At 32.9% G+C, this 19,741-nt stretch overlaps 1 protein-coding gene across 2 annotated transcripts; it reads right to left on the reverse strand.

Annotated features, from left to right (window-relative positions):
* Window positions 1-1,311: 1,311 nt before the first annotated feature.
* LOC113092832 (protein-L-isoaspartate O-methyltransferase domain-containing protein 1-like) lies at window positions 1,312-16,190 on the reverse strand. 2 transcript variants are annotated; one of them, XM_026258601.1, is made up of 7 exons: window positions 15,953-16,188; window positions 9,686-9,786; window positions 9,291-9,610; window positions 8,190-8,292; window positions 6,224-6,395; window positions 4,784-4,907; window positions 1,312-3,643 (listed from the first exon to the last, which is right to left on the reverse strand). In XM_026258601.1, the coding sequence occupies exons 3-7, from the start codon at window positions 9,595-9,597 to the stop codon at window positions 3,276-3,278; spliced, it is 1,074 nt and encodes a 357-aa protein (XP_026114386.1). In that variant the 5' UTR covers window positions 9,598-9,610; window positions 9,686-9,786; window positions 15,953-16,188; the 3' UTR covers window positions 1,312-3,275. The 2 variants fall into 2 exon arrangements, with proteins under 2 accessions (XP_026114386.1, XP_026114385.1); XM_026258600.1 differs by having other exon boundaries at window positions 9,291-9,786; window positions 15,953-16,190.
* Between the last annotated feature and the right edge of the window lie 3,551 nt (window positions 16,191-19,741).

Consider the following 19,741-nt stretch of genomic DNA (forward strand, 5'->3'; position numbering starts at 1 on the left):
CGAAAATGAACTAACAATGAACAATTTATTGTAGCAGTGTTTATTAATCTTTGTTAAATAATAAAAAAACATTGACAGACGCAACTTTCGATTTTAATAAATTAGTAAATGTTGAAATTACCATTAAGTAAGAGTAATAAATGCTTTAGAATGATTTTTCATTGTTAATTCATGTAAACTAATGGAACCTTATTATAAAGTCTTACTATTAAAACTAATGTTCCTGTGCATTATCCATCAGTGCACATTACTGCAAAGAAAACAAAAGTCTCGACTTTGCTTTTATTTTTTGTTGTTGTCGTCTAGACTGTTTTTGCTGTCCTATAGGTTTATGCTATTAACACAGTACATTTTATTTTAAGTTAAGATTGATGATATGAAGGTTATTGCCAAAAGACAACTATACAGTAGAAAGTAAAGTGGGTTTTGTGCTTTCATGTTGACTTTAAAATTTCTCTCTGGCTGCTGTTACGATGCTGTCATTTAACTCATGCTAGTGTCATGCCAACCGCCCCAAATTTTGTAGTATTCTAGAGAATATTAACCATTTATTGCCCACCATGCTGCCACCCCAAAGTTAATGTAGGACCCTATGGATGGAATAGTAAAAGTGGTTTTACTGAGAATCACTTTTGTGCCATTAAATCAAAATGTATTTATTTTTTTGGTTATAACCCCGCTTTCTGTCCTAATTTTTGAAGCGTTTAGTCTATGCAAAAGAGAGATTTGTGATTTACCCCAGGCTGGGATATTTTTGGATAAAGGTGAAACTGGAAAAGCAGAGGCTGAAAATAATTCTTTTATTTTTAGCAAACTGGTTTGTTTTATTAAAGATGTATAGTTAATAAAGATTTTATAACGTGACCTTAGTGTTTGTATTGTTGTCCAAGCTATTTTTTTACTTTAATAGCTTTATACACTTTCGTTTCTACACAGTCACCCAATAACATTACACTTTATATATATATATATATATAAAACACTATTGTTTGTGACTGACAATATGAAATATATATTATGCAATATATAATATGCAATATATATATATATATATATATATATATATACAAACATATATATATATATATATATATATATATATATATATATATACATACATATATGTGTACTTTCAGAAATGTAAAAATACTTAGATATGAAACAAGCATAAAAACTTAATTTTGTCAAAATAAAATAATGCATATTGTCAGTCACAAATAATAGTGTTTTATATATATATATATAATTTTTTTATGTGTATACATACACACACACACACACAAAACTAAAACTCATTTGACAAACACCAGCTTGGCTATAAATATATTTAATGAAAAGATGGCTGAGAAACAAAGCATCAAATTACAGTCAGTGATACACTTAAGAAGACGGAGCATCTGTAGGACGTCACGCTGTGGAATTAGATCTCAGGAAACTCAACAAACCTTGAGAAACATTCCGGTTTAAATTCCATAAGCAATTATAAAAATAATGTTATTAGAAAATTATTAAATGCTCTCAGAAATTAAACTTCTCTCAATATCTCAAACACTTTGAGCATTTTCAGTTGACTGGAAATAGTCATAAATTGTCTTCATTTTCAGGAGGGATATGTAACCTATAAAGGTTTGTTTAATAAAATCTTACACTTAAATGTGTCATCCTACTTTCTCAATAAAACATGAATTTCTCTCTTTTATGAGTTTTAAAGTCAATACTGGTGCAATACGGTTTAAAAAGATCTAAACATTGTTTCTAGACTATGCTGGTGTGGATCTATTAGAGATACTGTCCCTTAACCTGTAAGGCAAAATATGAAAAATCATTTTGGTTTTTATCTTTACATTCTAGTTTCCCGCTCACCATCATTTCATAAATAACGGGATAGGAATTAACTTGAGAAAAATCAAAGAAACTGTGTGGCTTTTTAGTATGTTTGCTAGTCACACAAAAAAAAAAAAAAACATTATCTCTAAACACAAAGTAACTTAAATTTGCTGAACAATATATATATTTGGTTCTTTATATCATGTGTGGTTAACTTGAGCATCAGTTTGAAGTCTTTTCTGATGGTTTTGTCTGTCCCGAGTGGTTAAACAGGTTTTCGACATCCTTTAGCCACTGTGAGGATGAAACGGTCAAATGGACCTGGAGGACTTTTTTTGGACAAACCAGAGATGCACAACCATCCCAAAATAATTTGAACAGTTATTGAGACAGTACACACTATCTAGAACATTTCAGCAGGGGGTAATGTTTATATCCAAATATATGTAATGCTTTATAGCTTCACAAGGGCAGTACTGATCTTTTTTTTTTTTATGATAGGTATTGCAGATTTTGAGTGCTATGTAAACATACTTTGGGTAAACATACTTTTTAATATCTCAATCCGTCTCTGTGTATTTTTTGGGAAATGTGAGAAACATGACAGATGTAAATTTCAGTGTAACAAAATCCTCTACAATCAACTGAAGAACTAAAATGAAGCCACAGATTTCTTATGCGGACACTATATTGCAAACAAGTTGTTACAACAGTGAGAAATCACCGATTACAGACCAACACAAACAGTGACGGCTCTTTATGATCGCAAGCAGAAAAGTGGAGCGTTAGGTCTCCAGGTTGACTCGAAAGACAAAAGGAACAAGGAAAAAATTACATCATCTATTAAGAGACAGCTCAATATCAGTACTTACAAATATGACTAGAAAAAAAACAGAAATGCAAAAAACAGGCCCAAAAAACAATTTAATCTCTAGATGAACTTCACCAAAACAGTCCCAAGAGATATAGAAAACATTAGCATCACAAACAGCAGAAACTCCCGAAAGCTTCAGAGATTCAAAGGCGGCGAAAATCAATCTCAAAAATAATGACTCGAGTTTTTCAATCTCCCTACAATTAAAAAAAAGAAAGAAAAGTGTCATTACTGGTTTCATCAAACAGCTGGTCTTACAATACAAGCCTGTGAAAAAGAGCTGACGTCACATTCAGTGAACTCTTCTCAATACAAAGTGAGCTCGAAGCTTTCTAAACTCCCCTCTGAAGGGAAAAATCACATTCAAAATGTGAATATTACAACATTGTGAGTCATTAGAACAAACACAGCAAGCACAATCAAATCCAGCGTCTCTCGCAAACACCGCTTTAAATCATGAAATTATGCTACATTATCAAAAAAAACAAAAAAAAAACAAAAACTAGGGAATTGAGGGTCAGAAGTAGTCTGAGAAGGAAACAACCACCGTTGAATAATGCTTCAACACGGCGTGTTATTTCTCGCGGTAGAACAGCAGGTACGCCTTCAGCGACTCGGGCAGCGGCAGACTCAGGATTTTGTCTCTCAGATGATTGACCCGCGGCTCCTCGGGTTTGACGGGCTCAATGTCTTTCTCCTGCTCCTCCTCTTTGCTCTCCTCCTCGATGCATTCGTCTTCCTCGCTGTCCATGGGTTGAGGAATCAGCTGGTTCCCCACGAACACGTAGGTGTTGATGCGGCGGCGGCAGCGCCTGCGTTTGCGTTTCTGCGGCGGTCGCTGTGTGTTGTTGTGGGCCGGGTGCTCCTCGTTGGTCAGGTTTCGGAGGGTCCGGCGGATGTAGATTCGTGCCAGGTCCTGAAGAGTCCTCACAGACAGCAGCGCTGAGGAACAGACACATTATACAGGTTAGTGGCTAAAGCTTTTTCCTCAGATCTCATCAGTTTAAACCTGAAGGCAAGACACTACTACAGAGCACATGGGTAAAAACTAATCGATATCACTAGACCACACCAGCTGAGTATTCAAAGCACATTTAGACAACTGTTGTGTATTACAAGTTTGATGAATTGAGTTGAGTTTTTTTAATAGGATCTAACAGAATAAGCACTCATTTGGATGTATTTCCAGAACAGAAATCGTAATATTGGATAAAGTCACACTGTAAAAAAAAATATGATTTCTGTTTTTTGTTTAACAATTAATATGTTAAAATAATTAAAAACATTTGATTTATAGACTGAGAAAAATACTGGACTTTTAGGATTTACTTTAAAACTAAATTCAAATCAAAATGTTCTTTTTTTTTTCTATTTTTTTATTTTCTTCTTCTTTTTTTTTTCTTTTTTTTTTTTTTTTTTTACAAATAATTACAAGTTACGCTGAATTAATTGTGAAATTTTGAAATACAAAAGACTGAAATAGTATTTTCTTGTGAAACCTAATCTAATAATTTTTGTTTAATTAAAAAAACATATTTTTTTTTAACAAGGTACTTAATTATTTAAATAAATTCCCAGATTCCCACTGTAAAAACAGTTATCACTCCATAAATCAGAAAATACTCTCAACAACAGCCAGGGAAGAAAAAAAACTATGTTTTTGGGGAATAAAATTTAAACCAGATGAATGAGACATGAAAAAATCCCTTTTCAGAATACAAAATTGTAAAGTTTGTTTATGCAAGAGATTTCTGACTCACTACATGAGAAAAAAAAAGCATTTTGACTGCCTTTAAAGACACCTATGGTGTGATAAACACTTTATAATGTGTACTTCAGATGTTTTTTTATCCATTAGTATGAAAGAAAACATATTATAGAAGCAAAATAGTACAAAATCTCAAGACTGACCAGTGAAAAAAACGGTTACAGGTTTTGCCTGTAGTGTTGTTTACTGTTCTGAATGAATCAGCTAATGAAATCTGCTATGAATCAGTCTGTAACATTGCCCATTTGCAAACCACGCTAGTGTTAGCTGATTGGCCAGAGCAGTGTGAGGTCATAAAAGAGGCGGAGACTCACGGAGCACCACAGCTTCAGGCTTGCAGCCTTCTGTCCTGCTCTGCTGAACAAGAGGAGCAAATGACACGGCCAGGATATTCTTACTCTCCCAGGAGCTCTGACCGGTTCTAGTGATCTGAGTCAGCTGCGACAACACACAAACACTCAATGAGAGAGACGCCACGCTAATAACGAGCGCAAACATTTGATGCAAGACATGAGGCACAACAAGCTCATGAAGCTACAGATATACTGTTCTACAATACCATGCATTTATATAGGAGAATAAATATTGCATTCATGCCGATTTTCACAATTGTTTCATTATAACTTCTTAGATGCCAAAATTGAGTAATAAAAGCAGTTGTATTTACTATGGGTTTGTCAAGGCTTTCAAAAGATCATTCTACTCGACTGACATTTGTAGTATTGAAATGCCAATTTCTACTACACCAAATTGATTTGAATATAACGGATACACTTAAACATGACCGAAGTGGCATTTATTATTAAGGACACTTGTCAAGCAGAATATTTAACAAAAAAAGGCATTTGACTTGAAATGATAAATTATAAAATGAAGACAGTAATTACTGTGACGTTGTGTCTGTTTGTCATTCGTGGAACATGTTGATATTTTATATGATGAACTGTGCTTACTCTACTAGTACACGTGTGAACGGGTGTTATTTTAGTATTATTAATATACGGTTATAATATTTATTAATATTATAACCATATAAATAAATTTCATATTTTACATTTACATTTTTATTTTGTCATTTTTTATTAGTTTAGATTTTTTTTTTACTTCAGTTGTACAATTTTAGTACTTCAACGTATTTTATTTCCGTCAGCTGCCAAGGGAACATTTCAAATATTCATTTGTGTATTCTAAGTTTGAGTTTTCATCTAATTTGTATATCTTATTTCATCTTTATTTCAGTTAACAAAAAACATTTTTAATGGTTTTAGTTAACCGTAACAACACTAGTGTGAACCTGAAGAAAACTATGGAAACCTGTTTCAGTCACAGAATAAAAAAATCAAACAAATTAATTGTGACTTTTTACTTTGCAATTCTGACTTCAACACGCAATTGTTCTAAAGTCCGAACTGGAAAAAAAATAAGTAGAGAACTGCGATTATATCACACAACTCTGAGAAGAAAAAAAAGTCAGAATTGTGAGATAAAAAGTCTCAATTAACTTGTTTTATTTTTTTTTATTTAGTGGCAGAAACGGGCTTCCATAAAGAACTGACATCATACATCCACAATTTTTTCACCAAATGCCAGGGAATTTAAAAAACATTAAGCAAAAAAGATTAAGAAAAGTAAATGAGTGATTAGAAAAGACCCTGCAGCATTTGAAACATGCAGACATTAGGGTTCATTTTGTTATCTATTGACATTAGTAAGTGATTTCAGAGCCCCTGTATTTATATCACCCTGTGTTTTACCTGATCTTCTATCGGCATGACCAAAATTCCTCCGACTTTCAGCAGGATCTTCATGTAGTTCTCATGGTCCTTCTGAACTCCAGCGCCGCAGTAGATGCGATCGTACTGGTGACTGTCTGAGGAAATCTCCAGACAATTCCCCACCACAAAGTGTGGTTCGCAGAACTCAAACCTGAGAGGACACGTTTACTGTATAACACTGATTACAGTAAATCACAATTTCTACATATTACAGTCTGCTTTCATAAATCATGTTCCAGTTAGAGTGCTACTATGTGATTTCTTTGACTTGAAGTCACAGCACACTATTTTACAATATTTATAGTTTGTTAATAAAAAATGAAAACAAGCCGATTGTGCAAGATTTCTGCAGTAATTTTAATAAAACTGCTTGTTTTCATTTTTTTTTATCAGTGAGTTTCAATATATTAACTGAATTAGCCACAATTATTCTTGTGATTCCAAGAAATTTCAAGAACTGTACTCTCTTTAATTTAAAACAAGTTCATAATAAATGCATTTGAATGCAATGAAATGATAGTAACTTTCTGAATTAAAAAAATAATAATATTAAAAGTGTAAAATTATTGAATTTTAACAGAGTAGCTTTTTAAATAGAATGGAAAAAATAGATTATGGTAACATTATTGTATTTAAAAAGTGAATTTTTTAAATAAAAAATATAATTTTAATAAAAATGATAATATAATAAAATTTTAACATAAAAAAATATTACTTTAATAAAAGAGTCCACCTTGTATCTCTTCAATATTCTGGCCTCTAGATGCAGGTGTTTTGCAAGATTTATTGTCAGCCAGGCAAAAAATGGTGGTAACACTTTAGTATAGGGTCCAATTCACACTAATAACTAGTTGCTTATAAGCATGTCTATTATTAACATATAAGCTGTTTATTAGTGCTTATAAAGTACATATAATGCATGACACCCAATACCCTAAACTTAACAACTACCTTATAAACTATTAATAAGCAGCAAATAAGGTGTTAATTGAGGCAAAAGTCATAGTTAATGGTTATTTCATAATGAGAATTGGACCCTAAAATAAAGTGCAACCAACATGGTTTTTCACTAAGAAATAGCATACCTCTTTTCAACAAGCTATATAATTTTAAGTTATCATTAACGTGACAATGAAAGAACCACAGAGCAACCAAACAGCAATGTGCTGACAACAGCCTAGCATTATGCACGGGCAAGTATATTCGCATTTCCTTCAGAAATTTAACTGGTAGAGAACTGATTTAATGCCAAGAGAAATGTGATAGTGAGCATATTATTAGCATTAGTCCATATGTGTTTTTCTTTGCTTAGCAGCAGTTTTATTGAGTAGTCGTAGACTCGACAAGACGTGTAACAGATATCGAGCTCCCAGAGCTCAACTACATTGATTAAGCAACCTCATGGCACATGGCCTTCTGTTATGAAACACGCTTTTATGGCTTGTTTAATAGTGTCAGTGCTTTGTCTGGTACATCATTACAGCTCTCTCCTGACCTCAATAACACTGCTCGCTCTGGTGCATGACGAAAACAGATGTTTGAAAGTGTTCAATGCTGAAGTGGACAGTTGAGCTAGCGGTTCTGGCTGTGACAGGTGTTCCCACAGGTGTGCGAATCGCTCAGCAGACCGCAGAGAGTATTTATTCACTGAGACGGTGGTTTAGGGTTAGCTAATGCATTCTCTGTGTCACATGGCAGATTAATGGGCAGGGCTGAGCAAATCAAAGTTCAAATCAAAGCCATCTCTGAAGTTAAGAACTGCGCTAGGACTCGTGTTGCTCTTTCTAAACTCAGTTTGCCTTCCTGGAGGCGGCTGCCAATTAAAACAAATGCTTTTAAGCAATTTCTATATCTACATGTTTAAAAAAGAACAGCTCTTTTTTAAAATAGATTATTTACATTCACACTTAAATCTAGAGAAAGAATGTAAAAGAGTTGAACATGCCTGTCAAAGCTGTCGCTGTTTTTAATGAATTCATCGAGTCTTTCTTTTGCATATTCCACCACATCCTTGTGTAGCTCAACACCATGATTGACTCCAAATGGACCTGCAAAATAATAATAATAATAATAATAAAGAATCACTGATATAATACTACACTTCTATTATCAGTCGAATGCTAAGATATTACACTGAAATTGCTTGAAAACTTGAAGATTCTGGAGAAAAAGGGTACAAAAATTGCCAGTCTGTTACTTTGCAGTCTCTTACATAGTTTTTGAAAGAAATTAATACTTTCAATAACTAAGGATGCATTAAATTGGTCAAAAGTGACAGTAAGTAATGCAATGTTCATTGAATCATAGAAAACATGTATTATGGTTTCCACAAAAAAATAAAAATAAAGCAGCACCGCGTCACAGGAATAAATTACATCTTAAAAACAGTTAACAGAAAACAGTTATTTTAAATTGTAATAATATTTCACTATATTATTTACAAGTAAAGTAAATGCAGCCTTGGTGAGCATGAGAGACCTCTTTCAAAACATTACCGACCCTAAACTGTAAATGTTCATGTAATATATGAGATTCTGTAACTATTATGTTTATGTTCCTCTAACCAAAAATCATAACTTTGATTACTTAGAAGAGTAATATCACATCGTTACTCTATAGGTTGCATGATTTCAGTCCTTCATGTACGCAGTGCTAAAATGCATGTCTGTTTCAATTCCTAAAATGTAACAATTATAATAATAAAAGTAATGCAAATAATGAGTTATTACCTAAATATGATAAATTACTATTAGGTACAATGTTCAAACAAAAAACTAAGTAAAACAACAATACATCTGGAATTACTTTACAAGAGGTGGATGGCCAAAAAGCTTAACTTAAATGAAATAAATTGCATTTAAAATGCAAACCTCCGATTGGTCCGAAAATACTCCGAATTTTTTGAGTGCAAATTTATTTCTTCATCTAATAATTTTCTGTTTTACTTTTGATACATTTTTTAAACAATAATTAGAATAAACAATATAAATAAATAGCATCTTCACTATCTGCTGTTTCGTTTATACGTGATCAGAGTGGTTCTCACCTATGATCAGGCCCACCATGGTGCTCAGGTATCCCGTGCCGCTGCCGAGGTTCAGGAAAGACAAACCCTGCTGGAGTTTCAGGGCTTCCATCACCTCAGAGTAGATACACGGCGCTGACAGGTGTATATTCCCGTGCTTCCACGCCAGATCCTTGTAGGCATTGTCTCTGTAGCGGTCCAGGTAATAATCTCCACGGTCTATGGCCCTAAAGGCCTGCTCCACGCGGTCTGTGCGGATGTACTGTGCTTCCTTCAGGTTGTCTATCAAATCATCGTTGTCCTCGCCAGCGCTGACTGCTCCCCCCATGATCCCCTCACAGCTACCAAGAAAAGAAACAAATCAAGAAAAAAAAATGCAGAGGAGGTGAGAGACGGATAACTAGACCGGTCCTCACATCCAGATGAAAGTGCTGGAGCGATTCTCCGCAGGTATGCCCAGTCGTGATGCCTGTGTCCCACACAAATCACCTCAGACCATTCTCAGCTACAGCAAGATCTGAGGATTGAAAAACAAAAGGTGAGGGTTTAGATCTCTGGTTTTCACACACTTCAGTTTACCCTTCTCTCCTGACAACAGGAGCCATGCTGCGCGAGAGCGTCCGTGCCACCTGATACCCGCCGGCTTTGATTCTTCAGCTAGGTGTTGCATCTACCTGATGTTACCTGCCTGATGCAAGCGGCTTTAATATTGCAGAAAGCAACTGAAGCACAAGTCTGAAGCCTTATTAAAACTAAATGGCAAAACAATCAATACGACAAAGCACTGATGCAAAGTAAAAATAAAATGGTAATGCGGTATGTGAGATTTCTTTGAACAGTTTTATGTTCCTATAAGTGCTTTCAAATGATTAATCGTGATTAATCACATCCAAAACAAAAAAAATGTTGTTTGCATGATACATGTGTGTGTCCTGTGTATATTTATTATGTGTATTATATAGACACATACAGTGCATACTTTTAAAATATTTACATGTATTTTAATTTATTTATTTACATTCATAACATTTATATTATATATAAATATATTTAATATATAAATATTTTTCTGAAATATATACATGCATGTGTGTGTATTTATATATACATAATAATAATACACAGTACACACACATATATTACACAAATAAAAACTTATTTTGGATTAATCGCGGTTAATCTTTTGACAGCACTAGTTCCTACAAATTTTTTTTTTATATATATGTGTGTGTGTGTTTATGGCTTAAAACTATTGTAATCCCTAAACATAAATATGAGCAAGAATAATAATAGTAATGTAAATAAAAGATAAATTACTTTGATATGACTCAATTACTATTGATGTTACCTGTCTGATGTAACCAGCTTTAATCGTGCATAAAACAGCAGAAGTCTAAGCCTGAAGTATTGCTAAATGTCTCAAGAGATAATATAATACATGTAAAAAGCTAAATATCAGTATTTAATCAGGACATCTGAATGTCTGCTTCCTAGAAATGCTATGCACTTAACAACTGAACAGGCTTTTTTCTGTAGTGGGCTTTGGGCTGCAGACAGGACATTTAGGATGTGGCAGAATTTGCAGGTTTGGTAATTGAGTTAAGCTACGTGCTTTAACCTCAAGGATTTTCATGGACCTGAACTAGATATGGATTTAAACAAACAAACATGAGGCTTATTTCCTTAACAATGGTTCAGTGAGTTCAAGAAAAGCCCAATTACTGTACATCGAAATGTCTCCATTCTCCAGTCCAATTACAGACGGCTCTGCAAAGAAGCGTCCATCTAAAAATGAACCAATTAAATTGGTTTCATTTTCTGTGTTGACATACTTCCTGTTGAAATCAAAGAGCTCATCACTTTTATTAAATATGTATTTTACATTGTTTTTAAAAGCAAACAGGCTTTGGTTTATATGACCAATAAATCACGATGTTCCACTTGCAACTAGTCAGAAACAGCTAGGATTAGGAGGAGCTGTTCTCATTCTTCCAGAGCCCCCAAAGTGACATTTGCACGTCAAATTTGCAGATTTGCATGAAAACCCAGAGACTTTCACATGCAAACAAGATCATTTTTCAAAAGTACTCTGCCTATGCAAAAAATCTGAATAATTAATTTTTTTTCACATTTTAATAATTTTTTATGTCTTTTATTCTCACAGGCTGGATTAATTTGATCAAAAATAAAGTTACAAATATATTATTACTATTTAATCTGCTATTCAGCAAGGATTTCTTAAATTAATAAAAAAATGACAGTAAGGACATTTATAATGTTGTAAAATTTGTTTTAAATAAATGCTGTTTTTTGCACTTTCTGTTCATCAAAGAATCCTATAAAAACAAATGATCTATGTTTTCCATAAAAAAATATTAAGCAGCCCAATATAATCAAATAGAAGATCATCATTTTAAACATTTAAATAAGATCTTACAATATTACCGTTTGTACTGATTTTTATTTTTATGCAGTCTTGGTGAGCATATAAGGGACTTATTTCAAAAACATTAAAATATCTTAATTATCCCAAACTTTTGACCAGTAGTGTACCTATGATGTACAAGTTTTTCTAGCATTTATGAAAGTTTCCATACATTCTAGAGCAGGGGTGTCAACCCTAAGTAAACACACCTGATCCAACTAATCAATTTTGATTGGACAAAAAATGTGGACACGCCCATGAGTGCAACATGATGTCATCAGTATTTCGTCTCCAGAAAGACTGTATGCTGTAAAAGCACATTTTTAATTCAAATTAATTTTGTCCCTATTTTGATGACCTAAACACTAACAGACATGAATCAAAAGTCACAAAACATGGTTTTAAATGTCTTTATTTATGTCTACATCCATATTATTTCCTTGTTCTTCATTTGTCTTCCTTTTCAGCCGTTTCCCGTAACGCTGCCCTTTCAGTCGCCTGCACTAAAAATACTGCAGGGAGGGATCTGGGTCAAACCTCCTCCTCTGTTTTGTACAAGACCTGATTGCAACCCTACAGAGACTCTCTGCACATCAGTATACAACTTACAAAAGAGAACAGCAAATATCACAAGAGCACTCATTGTTTAGAACAGACACTACAAACTAATAAAGCCATTGATTCTGGATATAAAAATAGGATGCTGGTTTTTATTTCATTGCTAACTGGTTTTGTAGCTAAGTTGAGTAACTGCAGGATTGTTATGGAGTTAATACTGGAAGTGGTTATAAAGCTGAGCTGATCCATCATTAACATGTTTAAACTTGCTGGCTGCAGAATTGCATCATCATCACCGAATCCTGACGCTCTGCCAGAACTAATCTGTTTACAATTCCTCTGTACTTTTCAAGTGAATATAAAACCTAAATTAAAGTAGGCCTACTTTTTCTGATTTACATAGTCTTCACGATTTCTGAAAAAAACTGAAACTTCATGTCAGCTACCATTATAATATAAAGCTGTCCTCAGGCTGTTGTGTTTCATCTCAAGTCAAGTCATCTTTATTTATATAGTGCTTTTAAACAATACAGATTAAGTATTAAACAGGAAAATAGTGTTGATAATGCAAGAGGAGAATAGTAAACAGTTAAAGTCCGTGATATCATCATCCAGTTCAGTTCAAATAATATCTGGGGAATAAATAGTATGTAATGTGTGTAAATAGTCTATATTTTAATTGGGAGCTGATGGCCTCATGTTGACTCCTGCACCGTTTGTCTGACCCAGTGAAAGCGGAAGCCACAAACTCTCAGTGGATTTATTCCAGGCCTCGATAAGAAGAACTGTGCCATCACAGAGAGAAACCCAACACACCAATAAAGCATGACCCGACCTGCAGGGCACATTTTGTGGTGAAAAAATGACCTACATGATTGTGAGATTCAAAGAATAATAATAATAATAAGGAGAAGGATAATAACTAACATAATTTTAAGTGCAAATTAAAGTCAAGTTACATACTAATTGCTGAGCAACAATAACTTTTATAACTTTTAATCGCGAATAATCACATGATCGTCTGCAATTAATAGCAATTAAACTGCATTGTTATGCACAAAGTTCAATAATGCATTCAAAAGTAATGTATTGTGTATTTTTTTCATTTAAAAGTACTGCTATATGAACATTTGGTTTGCAAACACTTTAAACAAATAAGGTGCTTTTTTACAGCAGTATTCCTTTTACATAGTAGCAGTTCAAATATTTATTGTAAATCTTAAAAATGTTAATAAAATATATGTATTTTTGCTGGGCAGCAAAAACATTTTTTAAATTGCGATTAATCCCACGATTGTCTGCAATTAATCGCATTGTTATGCAGAAAATTCAATAATGCATTCAAAAGTAGTGTATTGTGCACTTTGTTTAAAAGTACTGCTATATGAACAAAAGTGCAATACTGTAACATTTGGTTTGCAAACACTTTAAACAAATAAGGTGCTTTTTTACAGCAGTATTACTTTTACATAGTAGCAGTTCAAATATTTATTGTAAATCTCAATTTATAACATTAATGTAATCAAATTAAATATAAAACAAGCTATTTGCCACTGCCAGGGCATTAACGTTTTAACAGAACACATTTTATAGTTTGTTATGGATAAACAAGACATGTTAATAAAATATATTTATTAGTGCTGGGCAGCATTTTTTTTTATATAATTCGCGATTAATCCCATGATTGTCTGCAATTAATCGCATTGTTATGCACAAAATTCAATAATGCATTCAAAAGAAGTGCATTGTGCACATTTTTCATTTAAAAGTACTGCTATTTGAACGAAAGTGCAATACGGTAACATTTGGTTTGCAAACACTTTAAACAAATACGTTTTTTTTTTCAGAAGTATTCCTTTTACATAGTAGCAGTTCAAATATTTATTGTAAATCTCAACTAAACATCAACTTATAACATTAATGTTGTTTTGACCACCAAAGCACGGTTCGTTTGACTAGTGTGATCACTTCGTGCGTTCGTTTAGCCATCCCTGGCTCGGTTGGAAGAAGTGGGTCAGAGCGTGGTACCCATTTAGTGTGAGCAGAGCACGTGTGCAGCATGATTGCATGAACATTTCGGAGCGGCTAAAGTGATAGATCTGTAAAGCAATATATTGTGAGAGCACCGCGTGTTACTGCGTCCGAAACGGTTCAAAATAGGCCCACCTCAAATGCTCTCGTCGATTGAGACGTGTGATGACGCCCATCCCAAGACAGTACTGATCAACATCCCACCCCTCCTGTGACACATGGTTTGTCTGTATGTCTATTCAGAGCCAGTTAACAAGAGACTTTCATAATAATAAAAAAACTGCGTCAATGCGCAATAAAATAATTGTCGCGTTAATCAATTAATGCGTTATCAATTAATACGTCCCCAGCCCTAATATTAATAGGTATTCCTTAAAATTTACTAGTATATAGTCTTGTTATATATACACTTATTTAAAACTATATTATTATAACTATTCAAATAGTTACTAATATTTATTCCAGTTTTCCTAGTGGCAAACAAATAGACACTACTAGTCAAGACTCTAGTGTGAAAGATTCGCATTATAAAGGGCAACCTGTGTGTGTATAGCTTGAAGAGAGCAAACACACATTTGTTGTTTTTTTGTTGATAGTAACAAAAACATAGCTAGTTTAAATTGGAATAAATGTTAAAACAGCTTGCCATAACATCACAACGGCACTAATCCCTAAACAAACATGACAACAAAACACTATATAATAATCAATTTCTCATTCTGGCTGATGTGTTCGTCGATAGAGAACAGAAAACCCGTATTTGCGATGCTTTCTGTCATTTGTTTCAATACACACAGATCTACAGTTTACGACGCAGTCGAGTTAAAGGACTTATAAAGCACATATCCGCTCTGCGTGAAAACAAAACTGAGTTAAGCGAGGTGTGCAGTGTTTATTACATCCATATATTATATCCGAGACAATAAGATGTGGTAGTCAAATAAAAATTAAATGAGAGAGAGAAAATGTAAGCGTTTCGCGTGTTTATATCCGCATAATCTCTCAAGCAAGGACTTGCATGCATTTATTCAACAACTCCACATATCTAATTAATAGGGTTATGCAATAAAGTTTGACATTTAAAATATTTATTAACAAATATACCCGATGAGTCGTGCATCTAGTCTTTGCTATTATGAGTGCTGTGTAATAAACGATAAAAAGGAAGTCATTTAAAAAATCTAAACAAAACATCTTCAGAGCCAATTGTTACACTGCTATTGTTATTATTTTTTCTCATATGCTAAGTATTGGTTAACTTGCAGCATCTGGTTAAAAACATATTTAAATTTCTGAATCATTCTGTAATTCTGATTAAAATAAGATGGGAGAGACAGAAATAATAAATAAAATAAAAAACTCTAGTGGTTCGGTTTCTAAAGAAACCCATGATGTTAGATGTATTTTAAGCAATGCAGGACTAGGAAAACCAGAAAGTCGGTGGCATTGTGTTTGACCTGGCACAACAAACCACTTAATAGACAATAACACATTGTGCATGCTTCAAAACAGCCATTAGGCCTTTTCCGTGTGCTTTAAACCAAGTTAGTAGGTTTGCATTTAAATGTCTGCCACCACATGCACATCTTCCTCGATTTGCTCAGATCAACGCAAAGCAACAAAACAAAAATGTCGGCATCATCTCTGCGGAATAACAATGTTCACTGACCTTAGTAAAGCCATGAATCATTCTCGAGGTTTGCATGAGCTAAATTCACTGGATGCACATCAGACTTGTGTTTTTGAGCGCACTGTTGTTGTTGTGAGATGTATAGATTTCCGTAGCGTTGAAGACCCAGCGCTGTTTTTCTTGAGAAACAGCTGAGAGGATGTAAACACACGTCACATGGTTCACAGAAACGAGGCTGCGGACACCAGACTGCACATGGAGCTGGCAAATAACTTGTTCTATTACAGTTCTCAAGGAGGCTTCTCGAGGCCCAAAAAGCGAAACTCCCATTGAGCTGCATTCAAATATAAACTCGATTACTGCTATATTAGAGGAATCTGTAAATGTAAAACTAGAATCTTTTGAATCTATTCATACTAAGGGTTTGTTTTTTAGTAAGATTTAAAAATACATTTAATGCATTTATATAAAAAATGACTTAATTTCATTCACCAAACAATTAATCGCAAAAGAATTCGATTAGTCCAGCTAATTCAGCGCTGATAAAAGTAACACGTGCCACGTGACAAACCGGTCATGCGCATGTCCAATAGCGGTCTGGACACTATAAAAAATCTGAGAGAATCTTAAATAGGTAAAATATTAATTGTATTAATTATATTTAGGCCACTACGCCACATACCATCGTCTAAATTCTATTTCGCCCGTTTTTTCTGTTTTAATCGGCTGTGGACAGCGGTTGTTTCTACCTACCTGTATCACACACGCCCCGCCTCCTGAGCCAGGATTGGCTAGTAGGCTACAAAGGCGCTCACCTATTGGACAGTTTAGGAGTCGGTCATATTAAACGTAGCTAGCGTAGCAAATAACGATTAGGAAGGTGGGACGTGAATTAAAATAAAAATAAAAAGTTTAAGGGAAAAATATGACTTTTATTTTTATTTTAATAAATATAATTTATTGTACTGAATAATATTTTTTGATATAAAAAATATATGATTGTATATATATATATGTATAAATGTTATTTAAATAATAAACTATTATGTGTGTATATAATGTAAGTGTATACAATGTAATATAATAATTAATTTTATTATTAATAATTTATTACATTAAATGTTATATATATATATAATAAATAATATAATAAATAGAATATAAAATAATAAAATGTGTGTAAAAATCATACACAAAAATAAACACACAAACTCATTTTTATTTAGTTAGATTTTTAAAATGGTTTTATTTACTATAATAAACTATTATGTCTGGTTGTGTGTGTGTGTGTGTGTGTGTGTGTGTATACATATACACATAATAGTTTAATATATTAACTAAAGCTAGCTTTTATGTTTATTTAATTGATTTTAATATGATTTTTTAATGTAAGGTTTTTTTATTTTATTTTACGTGGTAAGCTTTAAAGATTTATGGTTAGACTGTAGTAATAATTAGTTTTATATATCATCAAGTGAAGTTTCAGGTATGTCCCCGTGTATAGAAATCAGTGTTTCCTATCAGATAGACCTAAAGATAAACTCAGTTAAGATAAAAACACCACTTTATGTCAAATAAAATGTACCAAAATATTGTGCATTGTTTTTTTTTTTTCAGATTTTCCTGTGATTTCTGTGAATTGCCATAAGCGTGGCATGTTAGCATTTCCCACTGTGACATTTCCTGGGGATTGAGGTGAATCAGCACAAATCAGACATATACTGTCTGCTGTGCATGTCTGTCATGGACCGTTTAATAATTGTTGGATTTGTTTCTAGCTGACGTGTAACAGGAAAGCTGTGGCTCATTTGAGATAATTAGATGTAATTTGCATCAGCATCAACTCATCAAAAGCAAGGATAAATTACTCTGTTAATTATAAAAAGATAATTACAAAGGGTAACAAACCGAACACGGTATTTACACAGCGTAGATTTCATATCAGTGCTGCAGGGTCACATGAGGTGTCTGAGGAGGAAGTATTGGGAAAATCACTTAAATAGCCTCATTGTTTAGTGATTTAACCAGTCAATATGGTTAAAACTTACTGTTTATTTGTTTTGCAGTCGCTTAAACAGAAATCAGTGTCTCTTTTTTGATACTTACTGCAGTGGTTTTCAATCCTGTTCCTTGGGAGCGACCACTCTGCACATTTTAAAGTGTGTCTCTTTTATTTAATACAGCTGATTCAGATCTTCAGCTCATTATGTGTATCAGATAAGAGAGACGAGCAAAATCTGCAGAACAGTGTGTCCCCAGGACCAGGACTGAAAACCATTGACTTGCAGTGGTTCGAGTCCAGGAATAAAGGCCAGACACAGTCCGTCCTTCAAAGTTGCATCCATGCGCCATCTGCTGGTGAACATGAGAACTGTTTTGGAATATATTGCTGTGTTCGTTTTAGAACGTGTCGAGAGCAACGTTTTAGATTCTTCGCTAGATTTTTTTGTAATCATTTCATGGAGATTCAGACATTTCTTTTTCTAGTTTCGACGGTGTTTTTTTATGAATTGAAACCGAGATGATCTGGAATAGCCTTTATATGGGCTACTTTTAAAAATGTTTTTTTTCTATCTTTGTTCTAAGCACTTAAAATGAACTAAGTGAAAAGTTGAGTGTTAAACTAATGTTGAGTAGTCAGAAGCGTTTAAATTTGATTTGCAAAATAAGCCATTTTTAGGATTCTGGATTTGGTTCGGATCTTTGACATTATACATTTTTCCCCATTGTATCAATGTAGTGCTATTTTGTATTTATGTTGTCTTGCAATAAAAAAAAAACAAATAATAATAATAAAAAAAAACATAAAAAGTGTTTCCTTATGATTTCATGAAGATTTCAGAATTCTTTTTCCAATTTCTACAGTATATTTTTTGCACTTTTATGAATGACATATGAAGGCTATAGTATATTTATAATTTTATATATTTATATATTTTTTATATATTTATATATTTTATAATTTTCAAATTACATCAAGTATTTAAAATGAAATAGTGAAGAAAAATAATATAAAAATTGAGGAAGAAAAAAACGTAGTGACCATGTGAAACCACCAATTGTGTAAAACACACACACACACAAATTATATATATATATATATATTAATTATATATATATCAATTTGAACCTAAAATGTGGATGGTAATTAAAATATGTTCAAAGACATATATGCCAAATGAACTCTGCATATAGATATGTCAATATTTTTAAATGAGCTTTAATATAAATTATATTATTTTATAGGACTTTAATATGAGCAACTGTACAATAAGTGCTATGCAGATCATTTCAATAGTTTATTTCTACCATACACAAACTGTACAACACAGTACTGCTTATGAAACTTTAAAAGTGTAAGGAAAAAAAAGTAAAAAAAAAAAAAAAAATCATTTTCAGAACTGTGTATTATAATATTTTTTTTTATTTTTACACAAAAAAAAATCCATATCACATTACAAAACATCAAATACAAAAAGGAAAAAATAAATATTCCTCACAAAAACTTCCTGAGCAAACAATTTGTGGTTTATAAATAAAAAAATTAAGAATTACAAATAATTTAAACAGAATTAATCTAGGATTTAGGATTAAAAAACATGATTTGTTTTATTGAGAATACAATTCATTATGCTCATTTGGTCAGATAATATAGTGTTTTATTCCCTCTGAATGACCTGCAAAAAATAAAACATTTTGACATCATCAATGGACAACGTAAAACTAAGTTTAAACTAATGTTTTAAATAACCTGCACCGATCACGCATTTGTGACCCGCTCAAAATAAACACTAAATAACAGAATCAAAGTGCAAAAGGGTAGGTTTA

Source organism: Carassius auratus, unplaced genomic scaffold (genome assembly GCF_003368295.1).
Source record: "Carassius auratus strain Wakin unplaced genomic scaffold, ASM336829v1 scaf_tig00214714_1_2670353, whole genome shotgun sequence".
NCBI lineage: Eukaryota > Metazoa > Chordata > Actinopteri > Cypriniformes > Cyprinidae > Carassius > Carassius auratus.